The 18,871-nt window shown below is 49.0% G+C and overlaps 1 protein-coding gene across 1 annotated transcript in view; it reads left to right on the top strand.

Annotated features, from left to right (window-relative positions):
• Positions 1 to 18,871, top strand: part of pard3ba (par-3 family cell polarity regulator beta a) — a 178,605-nt gene that overhangs the window by 113,181 nt on the left and 46,553 nt on the right. The window contains exons 16-17 of the mRNA XM_056301096.1: positions 8,224 to 8,328; positions 10,140 to 10,478. Of these exons, the coding sequence (XP_056157071.1) occupies positions 8,224 to 8,328; positions 10,140 to 10,478 (444 nt within the window). The remainder of the gene's footprint in view (positions 1 to 8,223; positions 8,329 to 10,139; positions 10,479 to 18,871) is intronic.

The raw sequence follows: 18,871 nt of genomic DNA, 5'->3' as shown, positions 1-18,871 counted from the left end.
GTGGGACAATGCACATTTCAATTAGCATTCATTAGCATGACAGTTAGCATGAGCACTTGGGTCCATCGTGTAAATGTGCCAGATTTAGCCATACAGGCTAATCTTCATCTGCAGGGACGTCAGGTTGATGGCTTATAAAAACATACAAAAGCACAGACAAATAGTAAAACGATGACGTGACCACTATTCCAGATTATGACAGCATATATAGTATTTTACAATCCCCTCTGGTAGTAGCTCTGCTGGATGAGTTTTTTTTTTTTTTTATGAATTCATTGAGCAGAGGGCAAGCCAGACCATGACAAATGTTATGCATATGTAAAATACCTGCAAATTTGGTAATGGTTTCCCAGCTTAAGAAATCACATTTAGTTAAAATTTTACAATGATGAAATGAATTTGACTTTTTAAGCAATCTTTTCAAAGCTCCTTATAAAGTGTTTCTACTGATTGTAATGGGATGGGGTCCTAAGTGTCTTTGTCCAGCTGGTAAGACAGTAGTTCATGTGTGAGAGAGTCATAATGTTGGGGCCTTGGTAGTTAATGTTCCCGTAGTTAATGTGTCTAAAATTTGCCAAATTGAATTCGATTCTCTCCACAACTATTTTTTCACTTGTGTTCTGAATGTGAGTTGTGAATCTGTTGTTATTCCTAAATAGTTAAACTCATGCACTACTGATAGTCTTCTCCCTGCTACTGTCATCAGAATCAGAATCAACTATATTGGCCAAGTGTGCCTATGCACATGAGGAATTTGACTCCGGTATACGAGCAGCTTCTAGCACTTGCAGACATCACTCACACAAAAAAAGAAAACAAAACAACAAACAAAAAACAGAAGAAATAATTGGAACAACAACAGGACATTAGCGGCAAGTACGTATCCACAACAGGAATGTCGCTGCTATGCAGAGTTTTGTTCGGCCTAATGTTAAGCTGTTCTTCTCTAGTGAAAGTAATCAGGTTTGAATAACCAGACACACAGAGAATAAACAAAAACAAAGAAAGTACTAGAGAGTGCTATACCAAGGCTGCCATCCCCAGCGCCAACTTGATGAGCCCTATAACATCTGCGTCTGGATCTCTATGTGTAGAATTTGGAAAAAAAAACCCCAAAAACATGCATACAGTTTTGCTGACATTGAGGTGTAAACATGAGTTTAGAGACATTGACCATTGACGCTAATCGTTCTTCTGCAGAGTACTTCTTGTTTTAAGCATGTAGATATATGATCGTATCATCAGCGTACATATGACAAGTGACAGTAGGTGGACAAACTTCTGGTAGGTCATTAATATAAAAAGTAACAGGACCCAAATTTTAACCTTGAGGTACACCAACGTAATTATCAACCATTTGTTAGGTTTTATGGTCTATGTGAACACATTTTCTTCCCTGTCTGTAAGGTATGATTTTATTCATTTAATCGCATAAGGTGAAAAATTAAACTTTGATAACTTGATAATTAGAGCTTCATGATTAACAGTATCAAAGGCTTTCTTTAAATCAAGGAATACAGCCCCTACCACACCTCCCTTGTCCAATTTAGCCTTAATATTTTCCAGAAAAAAACAATTTGCAGTTTGAGTGGAACGATTTTTTCGAAACCTAAATTGTATAGGATGCAACGACAAGGAAGTAGTATTCAAATTTGATATTATCTGTTCAGGGATCAATTTTTCTACAATTTTTGATACTGCCGGAAGGATTCTGGTGGGTCTGTAGTTAATAATGACCATGTGTTCGCCTGATTTGAACACTGGTTTAATTATTGCATTTTTCTGGGCACTCGGAAACATTAAATTAATTAAATTAATGGACCAATTAACATTTTTTGAAATAGGAGGAAGGAGTGCCTCCTTAATGTGGTTTGATAAATACTGTGTTCATCCCATATAAAACCTTTGCCCTTGAACAATTAAGAGAGGAAATAATTATATGTAGTTTAGAGTTAGGCGGCACGGTGGCGCAGTGGTTAGCACAGTCGCCTCACAGCAAGAAGTTCCTGGGTTCATACCCCGGGGTCGTCCTCTGTGTGGAGTTTGCATGTTCTCCCTGTGTCTGCATGGGTTTCCTCCGGGTGCTCCGGTTTCCTCCCACAGTCCAAAGACATGTAGATCAGGTGAATCGCCTGTACTAAATTGTTCCTAGGTTTGAATGTGTCGGCCCTGTGATGGACCGGTGGCCTGTCCAGGGTGTCTCCCTGCCTGCCACCCAATGACCGCTGGGATAGGCTCCAGCATCCAGCAACCCAAATTGGGATAAGTGGCTTGGATAATGGATGAATGAATTTTAGAGTTAATCACTTCTCTAAAAGTCAGAATGGGAGCATCAGTGTCTAGAGAAGTGACAGAATAATTAGATCCAAGGAAATTCTGAGTCAGACTTTTTGTAGAATCAATAAAACAAGTATTAAATACTGTTGTTGCCACTTTACTTGGCTCATGGGTCACATTTCCCTCTATATTTACTGCTATTGTTTTATTAATAGTGTTACATTTCTCTGTTAATTTCTTCACATTCTGCCAGATTTCTTTGGCATTTCCCTTTGCTTCACAGATAGCATTAATGAAAAATGTTGCTTTTGCCCTTCTGAGCTCTTTTACAACCTTATTTCTCAGCGTGGTAGATTAACGCCTCTCGTGCTCCACCTTATTCTCGAGAGCCATCTGGAGAGCACAATCCCTTTGTTCCATGAGTGACCGTATTTTTTCATGGTAGATGGTCCCTTTGGCCTGGTTCTCATTTCCCTTTCCTCATAAAACTGTGTATAGTTAAGCCAACTAGTCAGGTCAATTTTATTTGTATCGCCCATGAATCACAAATTACAAATTTGCCCCAGTGAGCTTTACAGCAACACAACATCCTGTCCTTAGACCCTCGCATCAGATAAAGAAACACTCCCTAAAAAACCCTTTAACAGGGAGAAAAAAATGGGGAGAAACTTCAAGGAGAGCAACAGAGGAGGGATCTCTCTCTCTCCCAAGACGGACAACGTGCAATGCAAACTATTAGGGGTTTTATCCTGTTCTAGCTTCTCGTAGGCTTGAATGAGTAAATCTCCTTTTAGTGAGCTTTCCTTACAAGCAGGATCATATTGGGGTCAGACAATCCTGCAACCGGATCGTGAGATTTCTTTATTCTTTCTGGTCTGTTAGTGAAAGCCAAATCAATAAGCCTTTTTGAGGAACTGGTTATCCTAGTCGGTCCTAAAATATCCTGTTGAAAATCAAAATTGCTTGTTACGCATTTTAGCTCTTTCCTTTTTGCTTCATCACTCCAATTTACATTAAAATATCCTTGTAAAATGACCTCATAGTATCACGCCCTTTAAGAAGGGTATTCAACTTAATCATAAAGTAAATTTTTTTTGCCGATGGTGGTCTATAAATTCCAATCATGGTGAACGATATTTGAGTTGAGAGAGTTAATTTGAGTCCAGTACATTCCAAGTCATTAACACTTGTCCGTTGGATTTGCTCACAACTTATGCTGTCCTTGACATAAAAAAGCCCACCCCGGCCTGACCGTCAGTTCTGTCTCGTCTAAGCGTATTATAGCCGTGCACTTTTAATATGTCAGTAGGGGATTTTTCATGTAGCCAAGTCCCTGATAGACTAGAGTAGAATACTCCTTAGTAGTCATTTTGTACATACATACAAGAGAAATTTACTCTGCATTTAACCCATCCTAGCTGTGTAGCTAGGAGCAGTGGGCAGCCGCCGTGCAGCATCCGGGGACCAACTCTAGTTATTCTTTACATTGTCTTGGTCAGGGGCACAAACAGGAGTGTTAACCATAACAAGTATGTCTCCCCCCCGTTTTTCTCCCCAATTGTATCCGGCCAATTACCACACTCTTCCGAGCCGTCCCGGTCGCTGCTCCACCCCCTCTGCCGAGCCGGGGAGGGCTGCAGACTCCGTATGCCTCCTCCGATACATATGGAGTCGCCAGCCGCTTCTTTTCACCTGACAGTGAGGAGTTTTGCCAGGGGGACTTAGCGTGTGGGAGGATCACACTATTCCCCCCCCCCCAAACAGGCACCCCGAACAACCAGAGGCGCTAGTGCAGCGACATACCCACATCGGGCTTCCCACCCGCAGACACGGCCAGTTGTGTCTGAGGAGACGCCCGACCATGCCGGAGGTAACACTGGGATTTGAACTGGCAATCCCCATGTTGTTAGGCAACAGAATAGACCGCTACGCTACCCAGACCGCTACGCCCGAACATGTCTTTTTTGATAGTGGGAGGAAACCGGAGTACCCGGAGGGAACCCACGCAGACACGGGGAGAACATGCAAACTCCACGCAGAAAGGACGTGGGACGGCCCGGGGTTCGAACCCAGGGCCTTCTTGGCTGTGAGGCAGCAGTGCTAACCACTGGGCCCCCGTGCTGCCCTTCTGTGGCCCTGTAGGCATAAGAAGTCCAAATTTGATTCCTGTGGAAGATGTTGTAGTTGTTCACGTTTAGGAATAGCGCCTAGAATATTCAAATGTACTCTAATAACCTGCTTGGTTTAGCCTGAGAGTCCCCCAGAATGCTAGCCTGGTTCACTGTTCTGGGAAGTATAGCGCCATTTGCAGGATTTATCTTGCATCAGGACTTGTTTGGTGATGCAGAATTTATCCTTTGCGCATGATTCCCCTCGGAGGGTTGCACAAGGCTTGGCCAGATTACGGCTGGTGATGTAGTCACGGATATTGAATCAGCTGTTTTCTGTTTTTTCCACATGGTTATGCAACACTTTCGGAAGGAACCCATTTAAATGTACAGGGATTTGGCTCCTTGGCAACTCACGGGGATGACGACGACTCACACCGTGCAGGCTAACATCTGCGTTAACAGGGTCTCCCATAACTTGCGTTTAACGGAAAAGAAGAAAACGTTTGTGCCCACTTTGTCCAGCCAGGCTTTCAGCCCACCCGAGTGACACCGGGTCGACTGTGACCACGGCGGGCTAATGATGACAGCGACACACTAATAATAGCTTTGCGTAACCCTGTGACAGTAGGGGACCGTATAAAAGGGAACGCTGTTGCGGGCCGACTCGCCAAGGCCCCGTCCCTTTCCCCTAATGAGAGTTTGATGGAGTGGTGATGGAGGGAGATGTTGCTAAGTTAATGAGATGTCCCTTTGTAAGGGACTGTTTGCAGCTCCCCACGGAGTCACTGTGGCGCAGGTGTATTTGTGTGTCTGCACACCTTTGTTTGCTTACCTGTGTGTATAGGCTATGCTCGTGTGTGTGTGTGTGTTGGCTGTGTGCGAGTTATGCTCTTGTGCGTATGCTTAGTGTTCCTGGGTTGTTGTTGTTTTTTTTTTTGCAATTTTTGTCCACATGATCTTGCAGCAAAGCAGACACAACAGGAAATTAACTGACAGTCACATTTATGGAAAAGAAAAAAAACCAGCAGAGGCGAAATTTTCCTGAGGAAGAAACAAAAGCGCGAGGAAGAAACAAAGTTCAGAGAGAGAGAAGCAATGAGGCATCATTAGCCACCAGACGGCTCGGCGCGATGGGAGGCGGTGGGAGTTTTGGCTGTGAAGAAGGGATAAGATAATGGGGGTATGGGGGATAACCGCTTCCCTCATGGCAGGTACACGTCTCTAATTGGGATTCTTCCTCCTTTTTTCCCGCTCTCCCCCTCATTTCCTTCCATCCTTCTCAGACAATGGGGGGGAGGAAAAACAGAGGCTTTCCTAATTAATGCAGATATAATGATGGGTCCAGCTGTGGACCTCTGCCCCCTAGGATTGTTGATTATGGGTGTGTGCGTGTGGGTGTATGTGTGTGTGTGTGTGCATACTCTGTGTGACAAGAAAAGAGAAATTCAATTTATCAAGTAACAGAAGTAACAGGATATCGACTTTCCCTCAGAGATGGGGAACCATTTTTATTCATCTTAATATTTTTGACTGTAATGTAATTATGTAAACATGCTTTGTTGTTATGGGTGGCACGGTGGCCCAGTGGTTAGTGCGGTCGCTTCGCAGCAAGAAGGTCCTGGGTTCGAGCCCCGGGGTAGTCCAACCTTGGGGGTCATCCCGGGTCATCCTCTGTGTGGAGTTTGCATGTTCTCCCCGTATCATTGTGGGTTTCCTCCGGGTGGTCCGGTTTCCTCCCGCAGTCCAAACACATGTAGGTCAGGTGACTCGGCCACCCTGAATTGCCCCCTAGGTGTGAATGTGTGTGTGGGCCCTGTGTGATGGCCTGGCGGCCTGTGCAGGGCGCCTCCCCGCCTGCCGCCCGGGGTCACTGAGATAGGCTATCCCAGTGACCCTGAGAGCAGGATGAGCGGTTCGGATAATGGATGGATGGATGGACTTTGTTGTTACATGGAGAAGGCTGGAGAAGATTAATGGAAAACACTTAATCCTATATAATTGCCAAAGCCAAATGGATTTGGCTTGCTTTTGGGCCATTTAATGCTTGAGTGCTTATATTAAAAAAAAAAAAAAAGAATTAGAAAATAAAACTAGGAGCTGTCCATCACAATGAAGGAATTGGCAATTTGGCGTAAAAGACAGAAACTTTGCCAGCCCTCGTGCCGTGCCGTCGATCATGCGAACCGTGTAAATAAACAGGCGTCGCCGGGGCGGTGCGTTCGCCTGCAAGATCACATCGTTTTGCCGGATGTTACCACATCAACGTTGCGACCGTTTCTGGATTCGTCCCCGGCTCGCACACGGTGTTGTGAGCGCCGCCGGCCATGGCGGCGGGTTGCCATTCAGGCCACGTATCCCCAGCTAGCAGTAATGAGAACTGCCTCGCTGTTAATGAGATAAACACAGACATTAGATTGACTCAACGGGGGGGCTCTGAGGAGGGCAGCGGAGAGGAGGAGGGGGGAAAGGGAGAAAGAGAGAGAATGAGAGGGTGTGGGATGAGACTGGGTGGGGCGAGAGGACGTGAAATTGGGAGAAACCTGAATGAGCAGGAGAGGAGATACGGGGAAGAGGGATTACGGGGAAGAGGAGTGGTCGAATGGTGAGGAAAGGGTTGAGAGATGGATGGAGTAGCCGGGAGGGCAAGAAGAATGAGGAAAAGATGGAGAGAGAGGGAGCTGATAGATGAAGGACCGCTGTTAATTTCTTGAAAGTGCCACAGGGCTCTTCATAAGAACTGCAGAGAAAGGGGGCGTCCGGATAACTTCGTGGTCTATTCTGTTGCCTACCAACACAGGGGTCGATGGTTCGAATCCCTGTGTTACCTCCAGCTTTGGTCGGGCATCCCTACAGACACAATTGGTCATGTCTGCAGGTGGGAAGCCGGATGTGGGTATGTGTCCTGGTCGCTGCACTAGCGCCTCCTCTGGTCACTCGGGGCGCCTGTGCGTGGGGGGGTGGGGTGGGGGGAATAGCGTGATCCTCCCACACGCTACCTCCCCCTGGTGAAACTCCTCACTGTCAGGTGAAACGAAGTGACTGGCGACTCCGCATGTATCGGAGGAGGCATGTGGTAGTCTGCAGCCCTCCCATATCCGCAGAGGGGGGTGGAGCAGCTACCAGGGCGGCTCGGGGGTAACTGGCCAAGTACAGTCGGGGAGAAATATCCGGGGGGAAAAAGAACAGCTGCCGAGAAACAGTCTCACCTATAGAATAATGAAAGGAACAGACCCACTGGAGCGACGATGGTGGAGGATGCAGTGGTCATACCAGTGGTACCGATAATGAAATTATGAGCCAGACCGGCGTGAAATATATTTGGGGATTAAACATTTAAATACTTGTGCACCCCGGAAGTGTGAGAGCACCACCTTCCATGCACAAACACAGCTGCGGCAATTTGAAATCTGAATTTTTCATTCAAGTTCAGAATCAACGTGTGCATGTTTGAACGAGGTGTGACAGGAAGTGTGTGGGTGGGTGGGTGGGTGGGGGGGGGTTGGGTGGGCGGTGTTGGTGTGGCATGTCAGTTACAGGCGCCGTGCAGCAAATCAAGCGTTCCTCTTTCTTCAGCTCGAACCAGCAGCGCTGTTGCTCAGCGGGCCCCATTGTTTCATCACATCTCCGTCCTCCTGGCCCCTGCCGAATCCCAGAGCAGTAGAAGAAGAGACGTCAACTTTTTTATTTTTTCACGCGAAGAAGACTTCCTGGAGAGCATATAATGTATTCAGTCACACACAGCATCGGTTGGACACTGTGGTATCTGTTGGTCTGATTTTACCATTTCCCGTCTGTGTCCCTTTTCCGTGTGTGTGTCTGTGTGTGTGTCACTTAGGTTTGGTAAGAAGAAAGAAGAGAAAAGTAAAGAGGCCAACAAAGCATCCAAAAACAAGCTCGAGGCCGTGAGTGAAGAGGAACTGGACCGGACCGCCGACAACAGGTACAAACATCCGTGTCAGATATTCCTTATTTTTTTCCTGGTTTCCCCCCCATTTTTTTCTCCCCAGTTGTACCTGGCCAGTTACCCCACTCTTCCGAGCCGTCGTGGTCGCCGCTCCACCCACTCCGCCGATCCGGGGAGGGCTGCAGACTACCACACCTCCTCCGATACATGTGGGGTCACCAGCTGCTTCTTTTCACCTGACAGTGAGGAGTTTCACCAAGGGGACATAGCACGTTGGAGGGTCACGCTATTCCCCCCAGTTTCCCCCTCCCCACCCCCGAACAGGTGCCCCGACCAACCAGAGGAGGCGCTAGTGTAGTGACCAGGACACATACCCACGTCCGGCTTCCCACCCGCGGACACGGCCAATTGTGTCTCTAGGGGCGCCCAACCAAGCCGGAGGTAACACGGGGTTTCGAACCGGCGATCCCTGTGTTGGTAGGCAACGGACCGCTGCGCTACCCGGACGCCCCGCGTCAGATATTCTAATAATTCTCATCATCTGTCTTGCCCTCCTGAGAGTTGCACATGGAGCATTTCACCAGGTAGGGCAGTACAGAAATGCCCGGCAGTTACAACCCCGATGGCACGGCATATAAACATCAATTTCGCATTCCTTCCTTTGAGTGACATCAGACTGACCCTATCCAAATTGTCCTGGTGATTCAAATTCCACCCACCCATAACACCATATACCCGGGATCTTCCCCGATCCGTCCCTCCTACAAATGAGGTGCAGCGGCCATTGTGGCTTGTGTGCCATCAGCTCAGCGGTAAACAGTCCCCCACTTGAAAAATGGCGTACTTGGACCAACGCTCACACAGGCAATCTGATGTATTACAAACTACACCGAACTACATGGGGAACACGGTTTTACTGGAATATTCATCTTACAACTGTTCACCGAAAGGTCACCGCATTGCCGTCACATTTCAGTCCCTTTTCCTGTTCGAGTAGGAACGTGTTTGCTGTGCACCCGTGTTCATGCTCCCCAGTCAAACATGTCAGCAACAGTATATAGAGAGCGTCTGCGGCCATGATGAAGAGGCCAGTCCGTACTGCGTAACCCGACTCCGCGGTCCAGATGGATCACAGCTGATGGGGGGAAAAAATCCCAGATTCCAGCGAGGGGTTCTGGAGACTGGAGAAAGGATCGCCTAGAGAGGACGCCACGCAGGCGTTGCTCATATGACTGACATCTATAGAAACACAAGCACGCAATCGCCGGTTCGAATCCACGTGTTAACTCTGGCTTGGTCGGGCGTCCCTACAGACACAATTGGCCGTGTCTGCGGGTGGGATGTGGGTATGTGTCCTGGTCACCGCACTAGCGCCTCCTGTGGTCAGTCGGGGTGCCTGTTCAGGGGGAAGGAGGAAGCAGCCGGTGACTCCACATGTATTGGAGGAGGCATGTGGTCGTCTGCAGCCCTCCCCGGATCGGCAGGGGGGGGGGGCAGCGACCGGAACGGCTAGGAATATTGGGGTAATTGGACGGATACAGTTGGGGAGAATAAGGGGGGAAATCCAAAAAAAAGAAAAGGGGTAAAAAAACACACACACACACACACACACACACAAGAACGTGTGTGTTGTCCTCGTAGTGTGTCTGTGAAGTGGTGGTCTTCATGTGGTCTGGTTGTTAATTAATTTTTCCAGATAATCCATCAATATGCGTTAACACTCCACATGCATCACCCTTTCGCTGTCTTTTCCAGCTCACCACCATAAATAACTCTCTCTCTCTCGCTCTCTTTCTCTCTCTCTCTCTCTCTCTCTCTCCCTCCCTCTCTCGCTCATGACTACACAGGTCTGAGCAGCGGCCCCGCGACATCCGTTCAGGACAGTTGACCCCGGACCCCGCCTCCCTCCCCGACTTGGAAGACGACGACAGTGACCCCAACTACGCCCGCATCAACACCTTCCGACAGCCCCCCTCTCCCCAGCCGTTGTCCAGCCGGACCCCTTCCCCGGGGACGGTGGGCAGGGCGGCGGTGGCGGGGGGCTTGCCCCAGCATACTGCGGCCCACCAGAGCCGACAGCCCTCGGCAGAAGAACTTGACGGCCTCTACGCGAAGGTCAACAAGCAGAGAGCCCCTGCCGCCCAGCACCACTCCTCCCCAAGCCAGCACCAAACACCGGCAGACGGGTGAGAGAGAGAACCAGGGCTTGTGTGGGAGGCTGGTGTGTGTGTGTGTGTGTGTGTGTGTGTGTGTGTGTGTGTGTGTGTAGAATTAAATTCATACACAGGCGTGAGCGTTTGTGCTGGAGGTTATAAGGGTTTAAATGTGTAGGTGGTGACACAAAGCTTTGTGTGTGTGCGTGTGTGTGTGTGTATTAGTTTGTGCGTATGTACACATGCGTCAGGTCACAGTGCATGACGAGAGTGGGAGAATATTAACACACATTAACATACGCAGTCCACCGGCTCAACACTGAAAAATAGCCATGCATAAAACATGAACACATGCTACAATACAGCAACACCATCTCTCCCTCTCTCTCCCTCTCTATCTCTATCTCTCTCACTCATACACACACACACCATATTTGTGTAATGCTTGTGAATGCTATCTGCCCCTTGGACAATTTGTTGTTCAGGATTTGAAGTGTTGGAGGGTTTAAATGTTCTGACACCCTGACAGAGGGAAAACCCAGAGCTCTTTAACCGGAATTTATCCACACTAGTTGGAGAGCGTGGAGCGTTGGTGACCGCAGTCAAGTGTTCCTAAACTCAGGCGTCCGGGTGGCATGGCGGTCTATTCCGTTGCCTACCAACACGGGGGATCACTGGTTCAAATCCCTGCCTTACCCCCAGCTTGGCCGGGCGTCCCCACACACACACGATTGGCCGTGTCTGCAGGTGGGAAACCGGATGTAGGTATGTGTCCTGGTCGCTGCACTAGCGCCTCCTCTGGTCGGTTGGGGGTGCCTGTTCAGGGGGAGGGGGAACTGGGGGGAATAGCGTGATCCTCCCACGCGCTACGTCCCCCTGGCGAAACTCCTCACTGTCAGGTGAGAAGAAGCAGCTGGCAACTCCACATGTATCGGAGGAGGCATGTGGTAGTCTGCAGCCCTCCCCGGATGCGAATATTTTTTTCCTAGGATGAATCCGGAAAGTTCCCGCCCTCAGGTGCTAGTATTGGCCAGATCTGCCTGTCAGTCAAGGCCGATGTGAACGCCCAACAACCATAACCCTAGCCCTAGCCACGTTTGCTAGCTAACTGTTAGCCACTAGCCACGTTTGCAACCAAGCTAGCTGTGCCAACTTAACTGTGTGTGTGTGTACAGGAAGCGAATATTTTTTTCCTAGGATGAATCCGGAAAGTTGACTGACAGGCAGATCTGGCCAGTCCTAGCGCCTGAGGGCGGGAACTTTCCGGATTCATCCTAGGAAAAAAATACTGGCTTCCCGCGGATCGGCAGATGGGGTGGAGCAGCAACCGGGACGGCTCGGAAGAGTGGGGTAATTGTTGATGGGTACAAGTGAGGAGAAAAAGGGGGGGGAAATCGAAAGAAAAAAAAAGCAAGCGGGGGGCTTATCCAGGATGAGAATTAGAGTCTGCCCTGTCAGCCAAGTAGGTTTGCGCACACCCAGGGCTTGTACCTGATGGACTCGTGAGACACACAAGGTGGGAACCAGCGTTATGAAGTGGCATTCCTGAGACGTGAGGGCATCCGTGGAATAATAGGTCACCTCTGCACATCGCCAAACAAGAAGAATTAACAAACAGCGGGTCTCTTCTACGTCCTTATCTCTCATCCAGACAGACAGACAGACAGACAGAGAGAGAGGAAGAGGAGCGGTTTGGACGAGGAAGAGGGACAGCTGGGAATAGAAAGAAATGACAGACCGGGAGGGAGAGAGCGAGCGAGTGCTAAAGAAGAGATGAGGACAGAGATAGAGAATGTAAGTGAGATAAGCGGATGAAACTCTAGAGAGATGGGAGTGACAGAAGGAGAGACAGACAGAGAGAGAGAAGAAGAAGAGAGACTGGAAAGTGGGAGATAATTAGTTGCAGTCTAGCAGCTTGACAGATCTGTTAGACCACTTTAGCTCTCATCCGCTGGTGGCAGATACTTCATTAGCGGCCTGGTTTCTTTTCTCCCTCTCATTCTGACTTTGCTGTTTGCTGTTCCCCATCGTCTCCCCCACCCCTCCCCTGCACATCCTCTGCCTCCCTCCCTCCCTCTCTCCTCGTGTCTCTTGTCCAATCTCGTTTTAACCTGAATGTACACTGGGCGGGGCGTCCGGGTAGCGTAGTGGTATATTCCATTGCCTACTAACACGGGGATCGCCGGTTCGAATCCCCGTGTTACCTCCGGCTTGGTCAGACGTCCCTGCAGACACAATTGGCCGTGTCTGCGGGTGGGAAGCCGGATGTGGGTATGTGTCCTGGTCGCTGCACCAGCACCTCCTCTGGTCGGTCGGGGCACCTGTTCGGGGGGGTGGGGCGGAGGGGGAACGGGGGGGAATAGCGTGATCCTCCCACGCGCTACGTCCCCCTGGTGAAACTCCTCACTGTCAGGTGAAAAGAAGTGGCTGGCGACCATAGGTGGAAAAACCCGGTCCAGAAAGTGAAAACCCTGTCCGTGTCTTTACTCCATCCATGTATTAAACCAGCGGCAATCTGATGGTACATGGGTGGAGTAAAGACACAGTTGGGGTTTTTACTTTCTGGGCCGAGTTTTTCCACCTCTGCTGGCGACTCCACATGTATCGGAGGAGGCATGTAGTAGTCTGCAGCCCTCCCCGGATCAGCAGAGGGGGGGTGGCTCAGAGAGCGGGGATGATTGGCCGGGTACAATTGGGGAGGAAAAAAAATGTACAATGGGCGCTCAACAGCAGTGGTGTAACACGGTAAACGATGAGCTTCTGGCGCCTTGATTCTTTGTGAGGGCCTCAGGGAGAACCAGCAGGGCTGAGCCAGTCCGTAAAACTGGTCTTTACGAGACGGCGTGCTGGACACATCGAGAAACGAAACATTGAAGCCGTCGTTGGGCTCAAGCAGGATGTTTGTTTTGAATGAGGTACAGCTAGTATGTTTGGATGACATAGAGGGGTGTGTTCAGTCTTGGCACACACACACACACACACACACACACACACACACACACACACACACACACACACACACACACACACACATACACACACACACCCGCAAACGCACACGTTTCCATTTTCTTTCCCCATCCTTGGCTTGGTATCCCGTACCCATTCACAAACTTGGTGGTCTCGTCTGTTAAGCCATACATCAACACACCTGCACCCACACTGCACACACCCATGCCATTCATAGTAATGGTGAGGTATGATCTACACACACAGACACACAAGCACACAGAAACCCATATAGTGTTCCTACAACCAGGCTCCGTGTAACCCTGTAACCTAGCAACAATGCTCTGGGTGGTCTGGGTGGACAGTTTTGTGTGTGTGTGTGTGTGTGTGTGTGTGTGTGTGTGTGTGTGTGTGTGTGTGTGTGTGTGTGTGTGTGTGTGTGTGTGTGTGTGTGTGTGTGTGTGTGTGTGTGTGTGTGTGTGTGTCCATCTGAACATCTGAGTACATGTAATTGTTGTTCCTTCATCTCCCTCATCTTTTAAGTGTTTTTTTTAAGAAATCCGCCCGAGTTAAATATGCAGCAACATCTTGTTTGCCTGCACATTCGCTGCTCTGTCTGAGCACTGCTATGTGTACTTGTGGTGTTTGTGATGTCGCCATGTTGGTGGTGTTCCTACGACGTCATAATTAATGTTGCTGCAGCACCATCATTGCAGCTGACCACTTACGCTGTGGTGCTGCCATGGCTTTGTGACCTGGGGAAAAAGACGGATGTGGGTTAGCTATGGGTTAAGGGTAGGGTAAGGTAAGTGTTGGGTTAAGGTAAGGGTAGGGTAAGGTTAGGGATAAGGTAAGTGTTGGGTAAGGTAAGGGTAGGATAAGGTAAGAGTACGGTAAGGTAAGTGTTGGGTAAGGGTTGGGTAAGGTAAGTGTAGGGTAAGGTAACCGTTGGGTAAGGTAAGGGTAGGGTAAGGAACGTGTTGGATAAGGTAAGGGTAGGATAAGGTAAGAGTAGGATAAGCTAAGTGTTGGGCTAGGGTAAGGTAAGGGTTAGGCTGAGGTTATGGCAGGTTAGCTTTGGTAGCTTTCCGGTCTTTTTTCACCGTGTTGCAAAGGCGCGACATCGCAGCAACATGATTGGTCCGTTGCAGTGATGATCCCAGAGCAACACGCCCACACGGCGACATCATGCATGTAACTGCAGTGTGTGTGTGTTGTTACACCCCCCCCCTTTTTTTCACCCCAATTGTATCCGGCCAATTACCCCACTCTTCTGAGCCATCTCGGTCGCTACTCCACCCCCTCTGCTGATCTGGGGAGGAGTTTCACCAGGGGGATGTAGTGCATGGGAGGATCACGCTATTCCCCCCACCCCACCCCCGAACAGGTGCCCCAACTGACCAGATGAGGCACTAGTGCAGCGACCAGGACACATACCCACATCCGGCTTCCCACCCGCAGACACAGCCAATTGTGTCTGTAGGGACGCCTGACCAAGCCGGAGTTAACACGGGGATTCAAACCGGCGATCCCCGTGTTGGTAGGCAACGGGCTAGACCGCCACGCTACCCGGACTCCCCAGAGTGTGTGTGTTTGTGTTTGTTCATGTGTTTGTCTGCGCTCACACTTACCAACTGAGGCATGGCAGTGCCACCTCTCACCCCCACCCATGCCACCCAACCCCCCCCTCCCGCTGCCTTCACATCCCTTGACAGCGTGCACGCTCGGAGCTGCCTCCCTAATTTACTGCCGGACATTTTCATTAGGCGCACAATGGCAGGTGTGTGCCGTGATGGGCGTCGCATTTGATTAGAGCCACGCCAGAGGCTGACCTGTGGAGGAAAAGGGTTAGCGATGCTTGTCAAATTTTATTAGCCAGCAGGCACTCTTTGTTGCAGGAAGAGGAAACGGGGAGATGAGACGAAAAGAGAGGGAGAGGAAGAGAGGTAGAGCGAGGGAGGCTGAGGAAGAGATATGAAAAAAAGGGTCCCGAGAGCCACGTTGTAAAAAATCTCCCACCCTACCAGCAAGAGACGAGGTTCGAGGCCGAGACCAATCAAAACGCACGAGGGTAAAACACGCCCCGAAACGAACAAGACCCCGGGTACCCTGCCATGCCTGTTAGACTCAACCCTGCGATACGGCGAAACTTGAAATGAAAGCCAACAGCTCACACAGGGCTCTACAAAGACCCGAGTGCGATGGAAGCTTAACTTTTAATGGTCCGTCGCAGGTCCTGCAGCCTAATCTCTATTTTGGTTTTTGTGCAAGGACCCACTTTTAATCAGTTAGGCCCTCGGGGATGGAGTTCGGCCTTGAGTCCAATTTGGCACGGGGGTAAACAGCGATACTGCATCATAAGTAATGTTCAGTCGGGGCTGTGGATGAGACTGTGATTGCATTTCCCAGCAGTACTCTGAACTCTGATTTTGCGCTCTTACTTCCAGCGCCGCAGCCAGTGTGCACACACACATGCATGTACACAGTAATGCATGTAGGCACGTGTATGCACACATATGCACAGTTGTACATACGGCGGAGTTTGCAGGCAAAATAAAGTCTTTATTTCATGGTCGTCATGTAGCGTGGTTGCTTCGGCAAGGCGGCACATGTGCTTCCATGCACTGTTGGGTAGGTAACCGGTGCTGCACCGTTTAAGCCAGGGGTGTCAAACTCCAGGCCTCGAGGGCCGCAGTGTCTGCAGGTATTTGTTGCAACTGTGCACTACACCACCTGATTTAACTAATTAGCTCACCTCCTGGATCAAGGAGGGAAAGGAACTAGTTTAATCAGGTGGTGTAGTGCATGGTTGCAACAAATACCTGCAGACACTGCGGCCCTCGAGGCCTGGAGTTTGACACCCCTGGTTTAAGCTATCAGGACACATATTCACATCCGGCCTCCCACCCGCAGACACGGCCAATTGTGTCTGTAGGGATGCCCGACCAAGCCGGAGGTAACATGGGGATTCGAACCGGCGATCCCCGTGTTGGCAGGCAACAGAATAGACCGCCACGCCACCCGGACGCCCTTTCTGTCGGAACTTTTACCTGAACTTTGCCCCTAGAAATGTGTTGCAGACAGTTTACAATCTCCTAGGCTGGGAAAGTGACTGTCTTGTGCAGAGGGAGACCGGTGCTTCTGGCTCAGAACGAGTCCATGTTGAATTTTACACCCGCGGAAACTGGTCTTGATAGAAAACTGTCGGCCAGTCGCGAGCTTTTATCAGTTCATATCTAAGTTTATATATATACACACGTAGCCTCTGGCTTCCAGACCAGCAAACGGCAGCAGATATTGGCTGCTGATGACAACAGGAGAGCCTGGCCCTCTTCTTTATATTCTCCAAGTCCACACACACACACGCACACACACACACACACGCACACACACACACACGCACACACACACACACGTGCAGTAATGCTGCTCTTTGTGTATTTTCTTTCTCTCTTCCTGACCCTGTTTACACTGGGTTTTAAAACGCGTTTTGGGCAATCAGGTCACAAGTGGACAGCAAGACACATCGCTGTTTACACCTGTGTCCATCACGCGTCTCCAAACGCGTCCTGCCGTACCACTTGTGATCAGAGTTCGTTACTCCGAAGAAGAAGAAGAAGAAGAAGAAGATTTCCTGTTACGTCCTTGTTGGGGACACATCAGGACGCATTCGCGTTTATTCTACAAAAGCTATGTGGTCAAATGCGTCCCGTGCCACCTCGGCGAGCGGTTGGAGTAACCGGTTCACAAAACGTCTCGGTGGTCGTTTATACTTGTGTGTAGCGCTGTCCACTTGTGACGCGATCGGCAAAAAAAAATACACATTTTAAAACCAAGTGTAAACGGGGTCCCTGTCACTGATGTATCTAATCGTCTCTAGTTCACCTCTCTTCATAAGCACGTACAACATACACCCACATAATGACACCTCCATAGCTCTTTGGTAAGGCCGCTGTTTGAAACCCCAACCCCCCCCCCCCCCCGCTCCAACCTCTCGCTCCAACCCCCCCCCCCCACACACACACACACTTCAACCTCTCGCACTACTGTCTGCCACATCCCAATGGGTTTTTTTTTTAACTCACGATCAGCCTCTGCCCTCATCTGTTAATGTGATAATATTTGGCGTCTTCGGTGATGGAGGCCCCGGCATAACGAGATAATTACAGTGTTGTTTCATTTGGAGAACGACACGCGTGCTCAATCAAAATGGCAGCCCTAATTACGGGCCCGGGGATTGGCTAATGGGTTCTGCGGAGGAGGGAGAGGTAGAAAAAATAGAAGAATTAAAAAAATACGTCCATCTTCTTGATGGTCTGTAATGTGTGTGTGTGTGTGTGTGTGTGTGTGTGTGTGTGTGTGTCAGGGGCGCTGGAAATTAGCAGCTGAGTAACACAACTAATAGGTTGAATAGATAATAGGAGTTTCGTCTCACTGAGAACATGATGACAGTCAGGCTGTGTGTAGCTGCAGCACCTGGGGAGGGGAGGTAAGGACAGACGTTAGTCTGTTGCCCTGAATCAACGACTGTCCATTACTCCAGTCATCAGTAGTTATGGTTAGTACATTACAGTGTCAGTCATCGGTAGTTATGGTTAGTACAGTACAGTGTCAGTCATCGGTAGTTATGGTTAGTACGTTACAGTGTCAGTCATCGGTAGTTATGGTTAGTACAGTACAGTGTCAGTCATCGGTAGTTATGGTTAGTACAGTACAGTGTCAGTCATCGGTAGTTATGGTTAGTACAGTACAGTGTCAGTCATCAGTAGTTATGGTTAGTACAGTACAGTGTCAGTCATCAGTAGTTATGGTTAGTACAGTACAGTGTCAGTCATCGGTAGTTATGGTTAGTACATTACAGTGTCAGTCATCGGTAGTTATGGTTAGTACAGTACAGTGTCAGTCATCGGTAGTTATGGTTAGTACAGTACAGCATCAGTCATCGGTAGTTATGGTTAGTACAGTACAGTGTCAGTCATCAGTAGTTATGGTTAGTACAGTACAGCATCAGTCATCGGTAGTTATGGTTAGTACAGTACAGTGTCAGTCATCAGTAGTTATGGTTAGTACAGTAAAGTGTCAGTCTTCGGTAGTTATGGTTAGTACAGTACAGTGTCAGTCATCAGTAGTTATGGTTAGTACAGTACAGTGTCAGTCATCAGTAGTTATGGTTAGTACAGTACAGCATCAGTCATCGGTAGTTATTGTTAGTACAGTACAGTGTCAGTCATCAGTAGTTATGGTTAGTACAGTACAGTGTCAGTCATCAGTAGTTATGGTTAGTACAGTACAGCATCAGTCATCAGTAGTTATGGTTAGTACAGTACAGCATCAGTCATCGGTAGTTATGGTTAGTACAGTACAGCATCAGTCATCGGTAGTTATGGTTAGTACAGTACAGCATCAGTCATCGGTAGTTATGGTTAGTACAGTACAGTGTCAGTCATCAGTAGTTATGGTTAGTACAGTACAGCATC

This window comes from Lampris incognitus, chromosome 21 (genome assembly GCF_029633865.1).
Source record: "Lampris incognitus isolate fLamInc1 chromosome 21, fLamInc1.hap2, whole genome shotgun sequence".
Taxonomy (NCBI): domain Eukaryota; kingdom Metazoa; phylum Chordata; class Actinopteri; order Lampriformes; family Lampridae; genus Lampris; species Lampris incognitus.
Note: the sequence above shows the minus strand (reverse complement) of the source record. Positions and strands in the feature narration are given on the sequence as shown.